The 19645-nt window shown below is 41.2% G+C and overlaps 1 protein-coding gene across 2 annotated transcripts in view; it reads left to right on the top strand.

The window, feature by feature from the left end:
• Nucleotides 1-8714: 8714 nt before the first annotated feature.
• The window catches only part of nsmfb (NMDA receptor synaptonuclear signaling and neuronal migration factor b), a 32668-nt gene continuing 21737 nt past the window's right edge, over nt 8715-19645 (top strand). For both annotated transcript variants that reach the window (XM_026343633.1, XM_026343632.1), the window contains exon 1: nt 8715-8785. In XM_026343633.1, the coding sequence (XP_026199418.1) occupies nt 8715-8785 (71 nt within the window). The remainder of the gene's footprint in view (nt 8786-19645) is intronic.

The following is a 19645-nucleotide window of genomic DNA, read 5'->3' as shown; positions in this document are numbered from 1 at the left end:
AAAAAAAGTAAGTGAACCATTTGCAACGTCACAATTTCAACAAACACAAGTTGATAAAAAGCAAACAGTCACGATTTCTCTCGTTTTTATTTAACACAACCATTAAACACACAGTAGCTATAAATAAATGTAATGGAGTGAAAGTAAAATATTGTTTTTTTATTATTATAATTTTTTTATTCCTTGATGTCACATTGTTGAGGATACAGCCACTGTGTCTGTGTGATTCAATACACAAAGATAATAGCAATAAATAATCTAAATGTATGTTTTTTTATTTTACATGTGAGTAATAGTGGAGTGAGGAGCAGGCACATTGAAATGTTAGATGACAGGCTGTACAACTCCAAGTCCTCAGCAAGTTTTACTGTGTCCTGCTGTTGTGTGAAAAACTACTCACACTGTGCGACGCATTAAATCAGATCACTCGAAGTTTGCTGTACTAATAAATTGCACTTGCAGTCACCACAGAAACGATGGGCGCCATCAGCTCAGTGGTTCAGGACTGATTTCCTATGACTTTGCAGTAACCTACCACACATGATTCATGGTGATTTTTTGTTTGGGGAAAACTCTTCACACAAATCCCTTCATATATCACTGGCTGCACCATAAGCTCCTTTACAAAAGCACTGGCATTTCACATATTGAACTCAAGTACAACTGGAACCCAATTAACACACAACTCCCCAGTTGAACTGTTCACACACCAATTGGAATTTCACAATAAAGGGCCAATAATGGGTCAAATGTCACTTATTTTGAAACAGTGGACCCACAAAGACCTGAAGATAGAGGAAAAGGACGCAAAGTGTCTGACGCCATTCATACAGCTCTATTTGTCCCTGACATGAATGAGAGGAGTTGGGGAAATAGTGAGCTGCTTCACAGTAACATCTAAAAATCCAGACCTTCAGAGAGGAAAATAGTTCTTTTTGAAAGCAACTCAGATGGTCAAAAACCAATACTTTCTTTTCGTACTGTGTGGTGTATTTGACTGAAGTACAGGTGAAATACAGTTCTGTATTCCATTTTATATACAATATGAAAATGATTACAGTTATGTTATGCCAAACTGGAAGAGATAAAAAGAGACTCACCAAATGACTAAATGAAGGAAGCTAAAGTTTGTAAGCCAGTTTTTGGTGACATAACCCAGCCAGGTTATTATGCTTTACATGACCCAATGGAGCACCTTTAGCTCTTGTTGACAATCACAACAAAGTTTCTGTATAAAAAGAACATATTACAATCTGGTTCCCATATCACAACTCCATGTGACCCTATTTCCACCAAGCATAACCACAACAGATCAGATCTGACTCCATCACCTCATCGTTATTGATACACTCCAAATAGGGCATCCATCAGTTCCTCTTTCTATGTTTGCTGACAGCTGTAGTATGGTGGGATATTTAGGTCAAGATGATCTAGTGTGTGTCTCTTGAGACAAGAATGATGGCACTGAACACTTGCTAATGGGCGGCATGCTTAATTAACTTGGCAAACATCAGTCAGATGGGGAGACAAGTCACATGTCGGCCAAAACAAATCACGTTTCCAATGCAAAATTTCATGACGTAACTATCTTCATATCAACACAGCTGTTTGGTTTATATATATAAGATTTATTTTAGGATTTCTCAGTTGTAATAGACACTTCTACTGTATTTATTTTGAGTTTTTAACCAACACAGATGGAAGTACGGCAGGAAATAAAGGTTTCTGAACACCTGCTGTGCTTGAACAGACCGTAAAACTTGATACACATCAAACTTAAATCTCCAACTCCAGATTTAGCCTGGAGCACAAAAGGCTGCATGAGCTGATTTATGTGAATGTCAGAAAGACATAGAGAGGAAATGGTAGACAGACAGAGAATGGTGAATGTATTTGCAGCATCATTGCTGGCTCACAGACTTCCAGGCATGCCAGATGGCTTCTCCAGTTCATCCACACTACACTAAACATGATCACAACCTACTGGTAGGGTTTCATTATGCATCTACATCTGTAACTGTGCAAGTGCCTTTCTTCCGCCGTCATCCTCATCTCTCCATCCTATCCTCCAATCCCATCACTCATTGTGACTGTTTGGCAACAATTGGCATCAAATATCAGCGTGATGGCTGTGTAGAGATGGGAGGTGATGACCCGTTGCTGCCGCTGTAGCCATCTAGTCTTGTACCAAGCATGTGTGCAACATGTCTGTGCAGGTACCCCCAGGTACGAATAGAAACATGCACATCTGTAGCGTGGGTATGCATCTATCGAAGGGCAAGCTCCTTCTATGAATTGGCCGTTAGGGGGGGTTAGGGTTGCATTTAAATGTCTTCTTTTAATGTTCACTTCCAAGCAGATTATTTATAGAGATTGAATTGGATAGTGTATCCTTGCACAAGGTCAGAATAGTTATGAGCCTGAATGTAAAAGCATAAAATAAATGTGCAGATGAAAAGAGATCAGGGCAGAGGTAACAGGAATACCTCTCATTTTTCACTAGATAAATAGTGTTGCTAGCAGAAAATACTGGGGTTGGGGTCTAATCTAATGGGTAGAGAATATTTGTGACTAGAAGGTCTTCCCTTTAATGGATTCACTGGATAGAATAACTCAACAAGATAGTGCACTTTGTTGGCAGTCATGTTAGCATTTTATGGTAGTAATGGAAGATGTACTTTAAAGAGCTGGGATTGGGATTGAAGGACACTTCAACAAGAACAGGAAGAGCCTGCTCAAAAAAGTATAGGAACAGTTGTTAAAAACACATCGGATCACACTCATTTATAGTGATGTGGAGTCATGTAATGAAAGAATACCACATCGTTTGAGTGATCAAAGGCACTCTGAAAATTAAAGTGAAATCACTGTTGAATGGCCCGAAACATATCCCAGAGCTGTTGTATTGGATTTAGGTCAGGTGAGCGGAGCGTGGGGGCCCAGCAGTGATACCAATCCCTTCATTCTTCAGAAACTGTTTGAATGCTCCATCACATGTGGCCGGGCATTGTCATGTACCAGGAGGAACCCAGGACCCATTCCCCTGAATGGGGTCAAGGATTTCATCCTGACACCTATTGACACTCTCTCTGCTGCTTAACTGACCAGATCCATATCCCAGAAGTTTTTTGAGCAGTGTATACATACAGGATATTGTATCTGACACATGGATGCAGACGTTGTGGCCTGAAGACCAAATTCTCACAGTATTAACACTGGTATTCTTCTAATAGTACAATGTGAAATGATACAAATGATTTTTAAAGGTCATTGCTTAGTTGAAATGCAACAAAGAAGCATTTGAGACAGATTCCTCATCAGTAATCTTTGTCATTTCATAGTCTGCTGAAGTAGCCACCAGCAGGGCAGTTATTCCTGAAATGATGGCCAATGAAGTCACTTTGAAATTACACTGACATCAGCAGTTGTTCTCTCTCTCAGAAGGGGCCGGTTAATTCCACACTCACAGACAGAAGGAAAAGCTGCTGGATTAGTCGTGGTAGTTGTTAACCAGCTAGTTTGTCAAACTGTTATAAAACTTCAATGTTAAGTTATTCAAACAGATCCAGCTGCAGTACCCCTGACAGTTGTGAGCTCACCAAATGACATGCATTTACTGTATGTTACCAAGTGAATATGTATGAAATCCATATAGGTTTTTATACACATATAAGCACTTGAATGGCAAGTGTAAATTGGTTGTATGGACCTAACTAAATCACAACAGCTTTCTGTAATATAACCCATGGTTGAACCTTTTCTTATGTGAGACTTATTAATAGGACTCATTAATCTCAGTCCACCACTGGCTCCTTTCTGTTGTTTCTGGTGATTGATTATAAATTGTTTCAAAAATCTATTACATTATGACATTATCATTAATATCAGACTTGGGAGTTTTTCCTTTGACACGGTAAAAGATTCAAGATTCAATTCAAGATTCGAAAAACGTTATTAATCCCAGAGGGAAATTGTTTTAAAAACTTTGTTTTTTCGTCACGCTGCCTCCTGCAGATTCATGGTACAGCATTCTATGTGAACTTGCAAATGTGCATTAATCTTGCCAACTTTAAATTATGGTACAATGTGATTGAGATGCTCCTACACATGAGACCCTCTCTTAAATCTCCTGTTAGTCAGAGAGACATCAGTATGACAGATTCCTACTGTCATTTCCCTTGGGGCTTGCTGTACACTCTCTCCAGAATAACAAGCCCTTGGGAATACCATTGGCAAACACAGAATGACAGAGTCGTGACTGCAAGTTAGCAGACAGTGTTACATCAGGACAACAGGTAACTAAGGCCAGTTTATCTTATTGGTGGGAGATCATCAAGACACGTTAAGACCCAAACAGCTGGATAATGTTTGAATCATTCAGCTTGTGGCATGTAAAACAGCATGAATACCAATTAAAAGGTCAAATCAGCCTGAGATATTTCTGGTGCGGCTACAGCTTCACTTATACAAGCTGAACATCTTGCTTTTAATGCCAGGGCTGTTTGAACTGTGTATGTAAAACACAGCAGGACGCATCACCTTACACACCTGTTCTCCAAAGACAGTGTGCCGAACAGCTACTGAAAGGTCCAGTGGATGTAGGGGAGGAAATATGCATCCACTATATAACAATAATAACAATAACATTACAACTCTTGAAGAATCAAAAAATAGATTGTACTGTCAGTGGAGCTGCTGTGGTTTGAGGGCACGGGTTAAATGTGAAATAAGGACAGAGCTGAATGTCAAACAGTGAGGCATGGAAAACGAGCTCCATACTCCATGTTGACAGTAGTTGACCTCCACTATTAACAGCTGGGTTTGTTCTACCAAGTTTTGATAGATATACCAGTGCAGTTTGTGCAGGCCAGAATGCTTCACTGGTTTTATTCCAGCACGTTCTACTCTTTCCATGCACACAGGCTGTAGATTCACAAGCTCTTTTCATTACTGTGCCCTCTCCTGTGAACAATGCATTTTACAGCCATGTCTGCCTCCACAGCAGCTTGGTGTATTACAGCTATAAACTTGTTTTGTCATGGGAGTGAGCCGTCCGTGAGCAGCGTGAGCATAGGCCTGTTATTGCTTACTCCTCTGTGAAACACACACACGCCTCCATGTTTAATTTTTTTTTTTTTCCAGGGTTAATCCATGCTGTGGCCTGAATGGGATTTAAGATGCATTCATTTCCAGTCCTGATGTTAGAATGCCCTCACATGAGTTGGACAGACTGGGAACAACAAGAAAAGCCTGTTGTTCGGATCTAAGACTATTCAAACATTCTTAGTCCAGAAAGAACATTCTGTAAAGCACATTTTCAATTTGGATAACTGCATAAAGACAGGATTAGATGTGAATATCCCTCTGTGGAACAAGTTGAAAATAATTCAGCTAAATGATAAAATTTGGAGTTCTTTATGAATCTGCCTCATAGACTTACAATGACACAAAAGGACAAGAAAGACAAGGGCTTGGCTGAGAATAACAGGAAAACGACGGCTGAAGTAAAAGGTGTTTCGTGGCAAAATATATCTTAGGTCAGTCTTGTGACTCATGGGAACCGTGCACCCCAACGTGGTCGACCGTGTCATTCTTAAGTGTTTAAGTGCTGCATGAGATATCCCAACCCATACATCCACACACCAGCCTTAGTACTAAAAGCAGCACATAAATCAGGAAGAACCAAAACACACTGTGCACCATGATCAAGACCATTCATTGTTTGTAAAGAGAGCTGTCTCCGTGCTGTGCCATTTAGAGGGAGGAAAACGATTTACTCTGGCTAGAAATGAGAAGCTGCTAGCTGAATGTTTTGTACATTGGCATTTGCGAATGACTAGTAACCCAAATTTAGCGAATCTTTGCCAACATCAGCATCTGAGCTCAATGGGAACAAAGTCTTCACATTTTCATTCATTGTTTTAGCCAATACCGATCTTTTGGAACATTCCCAGATGGGCCTGATGCAGGACAATGTAATTCATTTGTTTTAGTGGTAATTAGTGTAAGAAACACACAGTCTACTTCAGAGCCTTTAGATTGTGAGTACATGCCGTCTTCCTTTGGAGGTTCAAACTCAGGCAACGAAGTGCTTCTGGCACTGTGTGTTCTCCATGTCCATCCCTGGATATGTGCGCTGCTGGCATATGATGTGCCAGTCTGTCGGCTTCAGTTCTCTCTCCTCTTTACTCGACACTCACGTGGGTGGTGTGCACTACATCAGCAGCTGATCAGCAGTAATATGCTGCCATTTGAAAAACGCACTTCTCTTTATTTCATTTTGATATGAGATTTCAGTTTGTCAGTTCTGACTGCATGTACACAGAGCTCTTGCCAGTGTACTGCACATATAAACATGACGTGTGTACTTCTGCTGTTCCTGCAGTCGAGATTTCAGTTTTAGCAACAGCCGCACAAGCTAAATCTGTCACTGTCTCTACTAAAATTGATCTGCATGAAGCATGCTGTCATAGTAGCATAGTAGATTCTGCGTGCATGGAAACACACATGCAGATGTCTACGTGTGTCTGTGTGGGATCGTGTGCAACTAGGTGGTAAGGAGCTGTCACTTTGGATAGCACTGGAAGCCACACACTAGCAGGGGAAAAAAAACAGATGGCTGCTTAAATATTTATAGTCAATTTGTTAACGTGCTCTGCTCACCGTTGCCTGACTGGACTCACGTGCTGGAAGATGAGGAGAGGTGGAGCGAGAGAAGCACAGAGAGGAGGTGAGATAACGAAGAGGGAGGGGCCGCAGGGTGGGGCTGAGTGATGGACGACGAGTGAGGGTTTGCACACGCCCATGCACAGAGGGGGTGGGGGTGACCCAGCTCCGAGGAGGTCAAGTTTGGATGCTTTGCCAAATTTTTCTCCTCCTGGGCTTGTAACCTTTTCAGCAGTGACTGGAAATGTGATGACGACGGCTCCGATTTACAGAACTGCACCTCAGTGATTTATTACTCACATTTATACTAGTGTGTACAACTTGTCAAGGTGCTGCAAACCCCTGAGGATGCTCTTCAATGAAACTTTACACACTGCAGTCCTACTGTTTCTGAAACATGCTGATATCACCCTGAGCCACATGTTGCGGTTACAAACAGATCCTTTTCAGACCAGTGTCTTTACTCTGGGGTGCTACCGTCAATTGGTTCTAATCAATTTGTTCTGATGAGAGAACTAACTTACATATGGACCGTGGTGAACAAAGAGCTGGTGGCCGGGGAGAGGACGAACAGGAGAAATGACCTGAAGAACCAGGAAGATACACTAGCAAACTAACAGGGAACACAAATAAATAAAAACAGGATAGGTGAACAACGACTGCACCTTTGTGAGGTGAACAAGCTGAGGCAGGAGCCAGAGGAAGAGAAACAAACACAATGAAAGAAGCTGCCCCCGCTGGTCCGACGAGAAACTGTATCAATACTTCTGTTGAAAATAAAAATCAAAAATCAAAAATAACTACTGTGACCTAATTTCAGGAAACTTTTCACACAACAGCAGGACACAGATCTGGCTAATTTACTGAGGAGCTGGAGGTGTAAATTCCACTGTCCTCCATCACTGGACACAACTTCCATGACTGAAACAATTGCCTCCTTGTTTTTATACATACAACTTGATAAACCCTTATCAAGCATCATGCACATTATCTTTATGTAATAAATACACATGCTGTATTTCCTGTGGCTGAGATTTGCATCAGTGACATGCTTTAATGGCCTGGTAGTAAGTTAATACAGCTATAATAAGCTGTAAATAAAGTGAACAGTGAGAGCGACAAAATCGAATTATACTCCACTGCTTGTTGTATTGATTTCTGTGAATCCCTTTTGGAGTGGTGGATCGAGGAAAACAGAGGGTGGTCGACTGGCACAGTACAAGGAAGAACAGATCAATTTTCAAATGTTATTTTAATGTGTATTTAACCACATGGTCAAATAATTTTCAAGGCAGACCTGGCCAAGTGTCAGACAGCACGTTCAACGTAATATACACACTCATACCACAATATGTAAAAGTTTGAATAAAGCACAGAACGAGATGTTACATGTATATAATTGAATGCTTATCATTTTAAGTATGTTATTATTTCATTGTGTATGTGTTAGTGGGGCATTGAATCCAAAGCCATATGATGAGCTCTGCCACAAGCAGTTCAACATAAAGCAGCATATATTGAGATAGTTACAGGATGTAGCTGCATTACACAGAAATCAGAAGTGGATTTAAATTCATGAAAATGAAGTAAAACGTAACGTGGACGCCGTATTTCTCCCAGGATCCAGTAGAGTTACCTGAGGACTCCAGTGTCACAGCCCGTGTCATGAACCTGCTGCTGCAGCCCACACCTCACCTGTCCGCGTCCTGCTCCTCCTTTTATGGTCTCTGCATCCGCTTCCTCCTGGAAGCTCCAGTTGGATGAGGAGAGGAGGCTGCAGCGCGGCGCAGCGCGGCGCAGCAGCAGCAGCACGTTTATCCTCCAGCTGCTGCGCGGGTTCCTGCAACAAATCCTTGTACTGAATCAGAGAGATAGAATAGATCAGAATCTCGTGCTGAATATGAATTAATTAGTCCGCAGTCGCGATCGTTGCTTCCGGAAGGTTCTTCTTTCCCCATCAGTTTTTTTTTTTTCTCTTGTTTGCTTCGCTCGCCGATCACCCTGTGGAATGGTCTGCCTTTTCTCCCCTGAGTCGTTTCCACTCCAGCATGGGAACTGCGGTGTCCAGAAAGAAGAATGTGAGGAGTGATGCGATTTCTTCAGTGGCAGCAAAAGTTAGGTGAGTGTGTCCGGAGGATGTGCAGCCGGGGTCCGTGCGCTTCGAGCGCAGGGGAGACGCGAGCAAAGAGCGATGGTTTCAAACCAGTCACAGCTGATTGGTGACTCTGAAGAGTCTGTTAACAGAACAAGAATTAAATCCTACTGATTCGGATTAGATAATAATCTCACAGGGATTAAAACCTGCTCCCCTGGTTCTCCAGACTCCAGAGTTCAGGCTGCGTCGCTCCTCAGAAAGTTTGACTCTGTCTTTTGCTGTTATTGTGAATGTTTGATTCTTGTGATGTCAGCCTGCTTCAAGTCAACTACTGGATGAATAAAATACACGGAGCACGGAGCACATTCTGTTTGCTACAGCAATGAGATAAAGTGACTTTAATATTTAACATTTCGAGTACTGAATGAAACTGGAAGCTGACTATGAATAATCAAATAACTTATTTCATAAACTGTCTGATTGTTGTTGACATAAAACGACAAGAAATCAGAAACAGAAGAATAAAAAAGTCTTCAGGTCAGCACGAACTAAACAGAAGAACATAAAATTATATATACAGTACATATATATAGTAATAAGTTAAACAGGAATCAGCTAAATAACAGCTTCTTTACCACCATGTCTCAGGAAGTCCCGGACAGAAAAGATGATTTATTGAGATTATTTATATGTAAATGTAAATATCATCATGATGTGTCTAGTGTTGTGAAAACAAAGCTGAGATGTTGAGTTTTCTAAAAAAGACTCTTATAGACAGAGACTGTGGTCAATCAGATATTTTATTGGATGATCTTTCGTCTTTTTCAGATATTTATTATTATTTATTTAAGCTATTTGTTTGTTGTTTGCAAATTAATATTTAGTGAAAACTGTTCTCAGCTTCAAACGCAGGAGAGAATATAATGAATTCAATCTGATTTCTGGATTTTACAATCTCAGTTTTAGATATTTGATTAACTATTTGGTTTGCTAAGAATTGTATTTTTGTCTAACTGAGCTAAGTTTCTGTACATATCCCATATCCATTATACCGTATACACACTAACACCATCTCTCCTGTCTATTTGCGTCCTGCTCTGTACTCATTTCCTTTCCTTTAGATTATTTTCCATGGTCATCCACAGATATTTGACGAATGCTAATGACTTTTCACTTTGATTGCGTGAGTCATGCCATGAAACGTCTTGGTGTCACGGTCAGATTAGTGAGCTCTCCATCCGAAGGCTGCAGGATGACTAATGTTTGATGGTAGGAGATGCGCTCTGCTTCGCCCACTTACTGATCCTAGAAGCCAGAGCATGGACTAATGAAGCGCTGCAGCTCTCAGGCATGTGTGTGTATATTTAAATACATGATCCACACATATGCTTGGGCACACAACATAGGCCTGTGACCTTTGCATCTACTTCCAGTCACCTCCACGCTTCCTTCAGGCACACTCTCTTCAACTCCATTTGTTTCTGTCTTCAATTTGCTGTTTCTATTTACCGCCTCCCTCTCTGCTTCACTTGCTTTATCACACCTCACACTTAACTCTCCATAAATCACACAGATCGCAGCCAGCATCCCAGATACACGCGTGGACTGCAGCCAAGACTCGTACATACTTCCCGTTCTATCAGCGGTTGCGAGCCGCACAGGACGTTTGATGGCTCCCAATGAAAACTGTTGCACTTGCTTTGAATCCCAGACACTATTTCCTGAGCTGAGCTGGATCTTGGTAGTTTATCTGTTGTGCGGTGAATGAGCAGGACTGAAGCTGCTTCACTTCTAATATATCTAATTCCATGCTGCTGATAGTAGGTAAGTCTGGACAGCAATGCCTTAGAGGGATCATGTTGGTAAATGTCTTTAATAGCATCCTTTTGTCCGTGCACTCTACTCCTGACTCTGTGATGCACACGCAGGCGTGCACACACACACACACTCACACATGTCCATTCACTTGCGTTGCCCAGGTTCCTGGCAGCCAATGATTGTGTCGTTTGAACGTTCCTGGTACTAATAAGAACAGAAAGCTCGAGAGAGAAGCCAGGCCTGTCACTGAGTAAAGCTCTGATGGTTTGCTGCTCCCACACAGACAAGCGCCTTGGTCAGAGGACACACACGACTCCATTCACTTGAATCCATCCTTGGGGAGGGAGGGGGAGCTAATTTGAGTCACGTTTCAACACTTTGTTCTGGGTTTCTAATTTGCAAATAAAAGATGCTTGAGTGACATTTGATTTGTTGCCTAATCATTTCCAAAGGACAAGAGAAGGCTTCTCTCCTCAGGATTAACTCTTCCTATGTGCTTCCTGCATGCTTGTTGTGGTTGTAGCCCCGTATGAGATGCCCTCGCTGCTTCATGTACGCTAATTAAGCTACTAGTTAGAGGTCTACAGTTGTAGCCATCATTTAATTAAAGAGTGGAGAAAAGTTCTACAACAGAACTTAATGTATGAGGAGCAGCTCTGTCACATTTTGGTGATATGCAGCAGTAAAGTTTCACCTGTGCATTCAAGGACAAAAAGCACCTTTTCTTTTGCTGCTGGGAAATCCTGATGTCCTGACAGTCTGAATGTGTGCAGGCCTGCAAATGCAAAAACAAACAAACCTATGCAGATAACGTGCTGATTCAGCTAGAGAGGGAGACATGCTCCCTCATTGTTCAAACATGTTTGTGAGGTTGTGGAGCAGAGACATGAGGAGACTTGAGTGGAGCCACAAGGACAAATTTTACTGTGGCTTAGTGAGAATAACCAACAATGACACACAATCACAGTGCACTTTGTGTGAGGATAAATGTGATTTTTTGTTAGACGCCTATTGCTTCTTTATGAAGTATCACTTAATCAGCTGCAGGAAACTCTGGAGTCTGTCCGAGAAAAGTGTTCACCTTTAATGCCGTTGGCAGACAGAGGCCAAAGACAAAAATCATAGTCAGTCAGGAGAGTAGGTTTGGTAACAGACGGCAGAGAGAACTAATGGCTGAGGTATACAAATGTTAGGCCGTCTATTAGGTAGGTGAGAAAGGGAATCAGGCTGGTATAAAGACTCGTGGTTAATTATGGGTAATGAGGAGCAGGTGCATTGAAAGAAGTGAGCAGCCAGGTGAACGCTGAGCCAGGAGCAGGAAGCAGGCAAGCATGGCAGTGCAGGAGGGAGTGGCCAGGGTTTGAAATGATGAGAGATGGAAAAACATGACAAAAAATAGCACGATCAGGGTGTGTGTATGTGGCACTGGGGTGTAGACTCGTCCAAGTAATGGTTAGGATGTCCATTAAAAGCTTACCTTTAATAGACATATATTACATTATATTACATATGATGTAATATGAAGAATGTTGTTTCTTCAAGGTGTTGCTGAGATATCATGTTCACAAAAACACTTAGCATTGTACTACATGATGTTTTTGACCAAGGCTGTTGCTGGTGCAAAGACATAAAAAATCCATGACATCCCTGACAGATCAACTGCCTGTTGTGGCTATTGTGTGTTTATTTGTTCAAATTAATTTACTCTACGCTTTTTTTCCAGAGGACACTGTGCTTGTCACTGGTAGAGAATTATCCCTGCTATGATTTAAACTGTCTCCTCAACAGCAGGGAGCTCTCTGCTGCGTGGAAGCTGGTGTTATGCTGTGTTTGGTTGTTTGCCTATATTCCTCTGCCATTCTTCGGTAGACTGAATAACACACCAGCCAGGCTGGCAAACATGAGCCTGCTGTGTGCAGTTTAATGACAACACTTTGCAGGATTTCAGGGTATTCATCAAAATATTCAGGCCTGGATTCTTCAAAACACACACTCTGGGCTGTGATGTGATGTTGCCATTTTCAGGCATGACTCAGACCTGTCTTGCAGATGTGTGTCCGACCATCCAGCTATTTTCCATTATTTATATTTGTTTTGGCTGCACGTCTGGCATCTTGTTGGCAGAGCTGGCTCTTTCCAGGAGAATGGGAGGGAAGAAGAAATGAGATGAGAACAATGCATTAGCATTTGAAAATTGCTGATTTAAAATAGTCTATTTTGCATTTTGGTCATTGTAATGCTAATGTATGAACAGCTTCGACACCAGCCCCTTTAAATACACCAAGAGGATTGTGCTAAAAACGAAGCACATGGTTAAAAAGGCTGCTATGAGTCTTGCTTACAGGTTCTCTTTGTCATCTACTATGCAGTTAATTGAGTGTTTAATGTCTGAATTTAAAAGGGAACTGGGGAGAGATTTGTTTTCTTTTATGCACTCCGCCTGAAGCACTTAATGATGGCCCAGACCGTCTCCCTGTCCTATTTATGACAGATCTTTGAGAAACACCACACAAAGACACCAGCGCTTTGATCAGTCGCTCCATAGGACAGATTACGAGCACTTCAGAGCTAACGTTGCCTTTAATATTTCAAGAATGTTGGAGTCACTTTTGAAAAGAATTTCATAGCATAACAGTTTTCTCAGCATAAAAGTTTCCACTTTGGTGAAAATGAGATTTTATGGCCTCTTTCCCACAGGAGTGTGTGACTAAGAGCGGCCCTGTATTCATCACTGCACAGATTAGCTCCAGCCACGGTGCACTGTGGCTATCAGCTATAAAACATCTGGGTCCCCTCTCGAAAACATAAACCTGTCAGAATCATTAGTAATAAACCATATACAGTATGAAGCTTTAAAGGCCAATCTTAAAAAGGATGTTAAACTGATAGATGGTATTAGCATCCTTAATTATGTTTTAATTAAGCTGTCCTTAATTATATTAGCTTGTTGGCTTTACTACAGCACATCTTTATTCTTTAAAACAGTGAAGAGGAAAAGGAGGTATGATGTAATGAAGGTGTGAGGTGTAAGTTCCAAGACGTTTCCATATATGTGGATTGTCTACTTGTCCGGGAGACATATATGTCCACCTAGGGGCAGTGTCACTGCCAGCAAACCACAATTTATTAAAGACGTAGGATAAAGACAGTAAAGGAAACCAATGTAATCCTAGTGATGGTGTAAACAATTCAGTCACTGGTGAAGCTGCAAACTCATATTATAAAAATAACTGGAGAGGGCTCAGAATAACAATAACAAAGAAAAATCTAATTTATGGTAAATTTTATATAATAATTAAATGATAATTTCTATATTAATAATTTGATTATATCATATCAAAACATTGCAGACAAATTTGACGAGATAAGACTTACTGCTCCCCCCTGGGTGACCAGCTCATCATGTATTGATAAGGGATTCAAACTGCTCATTTTGTAAAACAATTCGTAGTATTAAAAATACACAACTGCCGGGAAAATCCTCCAACACTCTAATGATTGATGCTGCTGGAAGACTGTGTTGTACAGGGTCATTATTTCTTTCACCTTTGCTGACCTTTAACAATTATCCGGAATGGAAATATCAATAAGGCTCCTCATGCTCATGTCTTCTTAGAATAGATCCTGACCTATAATTGACATAGTAATTACTTTAAATGTATACAGAGACAATCTGCGAACAAAAACAAAATCTATTTGAAAATGTTCAAAGTCCCTGTGTGCAAGTATTTGGAATTTGGGAGATTTGGGAGAATGGGATAAAAAATCAGTTTTGAAAGCCACAAAACTCATAACCTGCTCACCCACCAGAGAAAGATTTTATGGCCATTTAGTGCTGAGGGCCAATAAGGCTCTTACCTAGTGTCCCTTTAATAAAAGCCAATATCAGCCCAAAATGTCAACAAACCCATGTTAACCTGAGGTTGCTCCTGCATGAGCGAGTATCTACCTCTAACACAGAGCACTCCAAATGTTGCAGACACAGCTGGAAGACTCAGCTCCCAAACGCAAAGACTAGCCTGTTTATTCTCTAGCAGTAACTCTGTCATGTACCTGAGCATTATTTGTACCTTCTACTGCTCAACCTACAGAGTCACCCACTGTAAAAAGTTTACATTTATTTGTTCAGTCTACATTTGAAGAATACAGCACGACTGCTCTCATGCACGAAAGCCCATATTTCTGCGCTGCAAAAATATTTGCAGATGTATTTCCCAGTGCACGATGCTTCAAAGATCAGACCTGACCTCGGCAGAGCAGAGTCGGTACAGTTCTCTGATGTTGTGACTTTTAATTGAACAATGAGGTTGTGCTTTATGTCTGACTTATTTATGACTTATTGTCATGTCCTACTACAACAGGTCAGAGCTGAAATGGCAACGAAGAGGCATTGGAAATAGGCTAAGGGTGGTAATCTCACAGCTACTGCAGCACAAAGCGAGCCCACACCAGTCACTGAAAAAACTACAGGACTAGAGGTGTAATTACTGCAGGAAAAACAATCTTCAGGTTGCTGTGCAAACAGGAGTGAGAAAATCTGTTAGAAGCAGCTCTGTAAGACATTAACATGACTGACTCTTCATTAGGGTTGCAAACTGCTGTTTTAAGGCAAATTCCAAGTAATTATGATGCACAAAACTTTTTAACAGGTGTGCTGCAGCAACTTTTAGTGCTCTTTGGTTTGTAGTTTTAGTCAAATGTCACACACTGATCTTTTAACTCTGTATTAATTACAGACATTCTAATCTGATGCTGTAGGAGGTTGCAAGCAAAGGGCAACTTTGAGAGTACAGAGGCTTAAAGATGATTTTACCCTTTTACCCACAAACTAGCAGAAAACCTGCTTTAAGTAAGAGACACTTTACATGTATTTTTCCCCTACAGTGCTTATTGATAAACCCACTTCCAGCCTCCTGGGGGATGTAGTTAATTGCCTGATTTATGGCTTCTGTTTCCAGTGGGGTGCAGCAGAGCAAATGTCCCTTAATGAAGTCATCAGCCCCTCACTAGCCAACCTCCCCAGAGTGCACTGAGATCAGAGATCAGACACAGGTCAGACTGGTATTTGACCCATTACATATTTTGGTCATTTTTGAAAACCTTATACTAACCACACATTGTAATGACTTACTTTTTCAAAAGCTAATGTATTTTTACTTTATTTTATGAACTTAAAATCAAACTGACGGAGTGGCACCCTGCTACCCCTAGCCTGAGTAGTAACCCTCGGCAGACATTACAGCTTGCAAACCCTTTATTCTTAGCCAGGAATGTTCACTCTCCTTTTGTTGCACATCACTTCATGTTCCAAGATATTGTTTGTCTGCACAGCATGTGTAATATCTACCCACAGACTGTCAGTGCTGTTTAGGTCAGGGGACTGTGAGAACTGTTCTTCAGCTTGTGTTTCTTGAAGTAGTTCAGCATTTACATTTTGCTCATATTGAGCAAAATCACTGTAAAGTTCCCTGTGCCACTGACTGCCAGTATCTCAACCCCCCAGCTCCACCACCTGACAGCGTGCTCTTTTCTTTAAATGCTGCTCCATTATTTCTTCAAACACACCTTTTAATTTCACTGATCTACAGCAGCAACCGTAAATTTAAAATACAACATAATCTGTGCTGCTGCTTTGTCTTGTTTCTCCTTTTGCTTTTTCTGCTGATCAACCAGCCAATTAATTCAAATAAAGGTTTTATAATATCATCATGGATATATCATTTTCAACCCACAAAAGAAGAGACTGACTGATAACCATTCTAAATTGGACTGTCAGATATTTAAACCATTAAATTCATACGTCCCTGACCATGTACATGATGTTTGACATAGGAGAACTATAAGATACAAAAGGCACGATTTCATGGAGAAGTTTAAGTGTGCTTGTGAAAGTGGAACTGAAATATAATTAGTAGAGAAGACATTTACTTTTGTTCCTCAACAGTCCAGAGGGCAAAGTCAGTTTACATTAATAATAGATAACTGTCTAGACTGTAGTATACTTATGTTCTGTTAATGATAGATGCAGTTAGGTGAGCAGTTAGATGGTAGCTGATTGCTGATCACCTCCCAGAAAGCAGATGGAATATGGAGGGCACAGCAGAGTCAGGAGTTAAACAAACCGCCTCCATTAACCAGCATTGTGGAGGCTACACTCACCTTACTGCCTGCAGCAGAGAAAACATTCAGTCATGGAGTGTATGAAGACACAGCCTCATTTAGAAGACATGTAGCTGCTGGATGAGTTACTCGAATATATGTATTTCTTGGATGAAATATTTTGGCAGATACTGTATTTTTATTTAATATCAGCCCATCATGTCATCCTCCTCTGGTTTGATAGATGTCTCTGGCTTCCTGCAGGCACAGGAAAACAGAAAAAATCCAATCACATTTAGATTTCTTTGCACATTTCATTACAGTGTTGAACCGCTGACGTATTAAATAAAGTAATTCTTGATTTAAAGGCAGCAGTATGACATGAAGTGTTGGTGGATGGAGGTGAGCACAGAGCAGAAACCGTGGGTGAAAAGACCCTGATGCTTCCGCTGAGTGTTCTCACTGCAGCTAGGTTCATTTACTCCAGAGCAATTTCATACAAGTGTAGTCTGAAATGTTACATGATGAGAAAACGTTAAACAAACAGGATTTCCACTGTGTTGGCAAATTAATGTGCACAATACAACCTCAACCTCTAATTTTAACTCGCCTAGCTGCCTCCCAACAGTGTAGTTGTGTTGATGCTACTTGATCATTTTCAGCTATTTTCAGCTATAGTAACTCTATTAACTTGATCCAAAAAAAGTAACAAATGACTTATTGTAAATAACTGAATAAAAGTTTACTAATTCATGTAAGTCAGAACAACCACTTGAAAAACTTGGCATGGTTAAAGATTGAGGAGTTCAGGCTTCCTGTCAAATCCAACTGAACCACAGCAGCAGGACACAGAAAAAGTAGGATAACTACATGTTTGTAGTGTCAGCTAGTGATTTTCTTCCTTTGAGGCCCTTCAAACAGACAAAGAATGAGGAAGAAGAGCAGAGATAACAGATAAAGGAAAGGGGAGGGTGAGGAAGAGGAAGAGGAGGAAGTAGACTGAAAAGAACAAAGGAGGACAAAGAGTGAAGAGGGTTAGAGGAACAGAGCAGGAAGTCAGTGGGGAAAAACAGAAGAAGAGCGTGAGCCTCTAACCTTAAAACAGTCACGACAGAATCAGGACCACTGCTACACCACAGAGAAATCAGGATACATCAGGACTTTAAATAACACTTAACCACTGATGAGCTATAATAGATAGTTGGTGTTGAGAGAAAGACCTGTTTCTAGTTTTTGAATGTTCCAGGTGGCTCCACAGATGAGATCAGGATCAGCTGACAGTGTAATACATTCAGTGTTTCCTCTTTTGATAAATGGATATTACAGTGAACACATTGTACACTCTGCCTTTAGATGTGATATGTCTCCAGGCACAAACTGCATCACTCCTGTGTGTTTTATCAACCTATACAATTATCCGACCCCCTCACCAGCAGAGAGGAGGACATAGCATATGACCATCTCATAAGAGGATAATGTCATCTAGTTTCTGGATCATCGGTCTCCCGTCTCTCCTTCCTCCTCTTCTCATTTCATACTCTTTTCTTGCTTATTACGCCTCCACCCCACTTCCAACTCCCTCCTTACTTTCTATTTTGGTCTTATAAACACATGTCTCTCTTGTCACAGTGTTTCTTCCTCCCCCCTCCATCCTCCCCCTTCCTGTGTCACATGGCTGAAAACATGCAGCAGGGAAAAAAAAAAGTGCAGCGGTTGCGCGGGGGGGGGGGGGGCTAGTGCGCGTGTGCACATGCAGCAAGTCCTGGTACAATCACTGATTTCTTTCCTTTTTTTTCGTGTCTGGCAGCACCAGTCACCTGTTTTGGAGCAAACATTTTGACATTGGATAACTGGAAGCACATGTGTCTAACTAATGGCATTACCAGTGGCCTCGTTTGGTTAGCTTCTCCACATCCAGCACCCTGCTGTTGTGAACTGACACAGTTTTCTGGGACACAGTGCCATCATCAGTCATTCTTTGTTCACCTTGTGTTTTTTCAGTTATTACTCCAATTATGTGCTGTGAAAAAGGTCCACAGTGACCTCGAATCCCCAGATCTCTTCGCAGCTTACAATTGATGCTGAGTGTGAACAGTATGGGGACATTTGGGTAATTACCTGTGCTGCTGGGGTCCTGACTAAATCAAGCAGTGCACATAAACATTTCTGTTGAGCACACCGTAGTAATACAAATGTTTGCTTGGAAGGCAGTGAAAGAAGGTGAAAACACATTGGTTACATACAGTCATCTCTTGCCAGTGAGCCAGTAATCATGTAGTACATGTTAATGCTGTTTTAGGGTGTAATTGTAGTGATTTGATTTACATCAGTGCGAAATCAGGAGATTCTACAGGATTATACTGTTAAAGGTCAAATGTTTCTGGCACCAGCTGAAGGATCAGTAACACTGTTCTAAGTAAAAGTGGACAAACTTACGTTGCAAATCCAATTCATCCCAGTCCAATCACTACGATTTGTGGATTTGTTCAGGGTGGAAATGGCGGCGACTGCTGACCGCTGAAGGAACAAACTAGAAGGTGGCTTTCAGAGCTTGTTAGCTGTGACTGAGGCAGCTCTTTGTGAGCGTAAACTTACTGTCCTCTTATTGACCGAGCCGAGCTTATCAACTAACATGTTTGCTAACGTGTTCAGAGAGCTTCATTTTCCCTCTTCAATAAGTTTTGCTGAGCAAAAAACACAGTTACCAGGAAAGTACAGAGAAAACAGAGAGAGGTTCAGAGAACTGTTGTGATGAGCACAAACTCAGAAATAGGGCTGAAAAATCGATCTGTGGTATCATCATGATCATAACAAAGAGAGTGGTGCAGAGAAGCTGTTTATTTCTACCTACACTTAAATTCTACCTACACGTCTGGTCCATGTTACCTTGGGACACTGCTGCATGCTGCCGACTGCAGCATGTTCTGACATCCTTTTTTCTCTCGGCAAAGCACATGGAATTTTTAT

Source organism: Anabas testudineus, chromosome 9 (assembly GCF_900324465.2).
Source record: "Anabas testudineus chromosome 9, fAnaTes1.2, whole genome shotgun sequence".
Classification (NCBI taxonomy): Eukaryota; Metazoa; Chordata; class Actinopteri; order Anabantiformes; family Anabantidae; genus Anabas; species Anabas testudineus.
The sequence above is the reverse complement of the archived record's forward strand: the minus strand, read 5'-3'. Positions and strand labels throughout refer to the sequence as shown.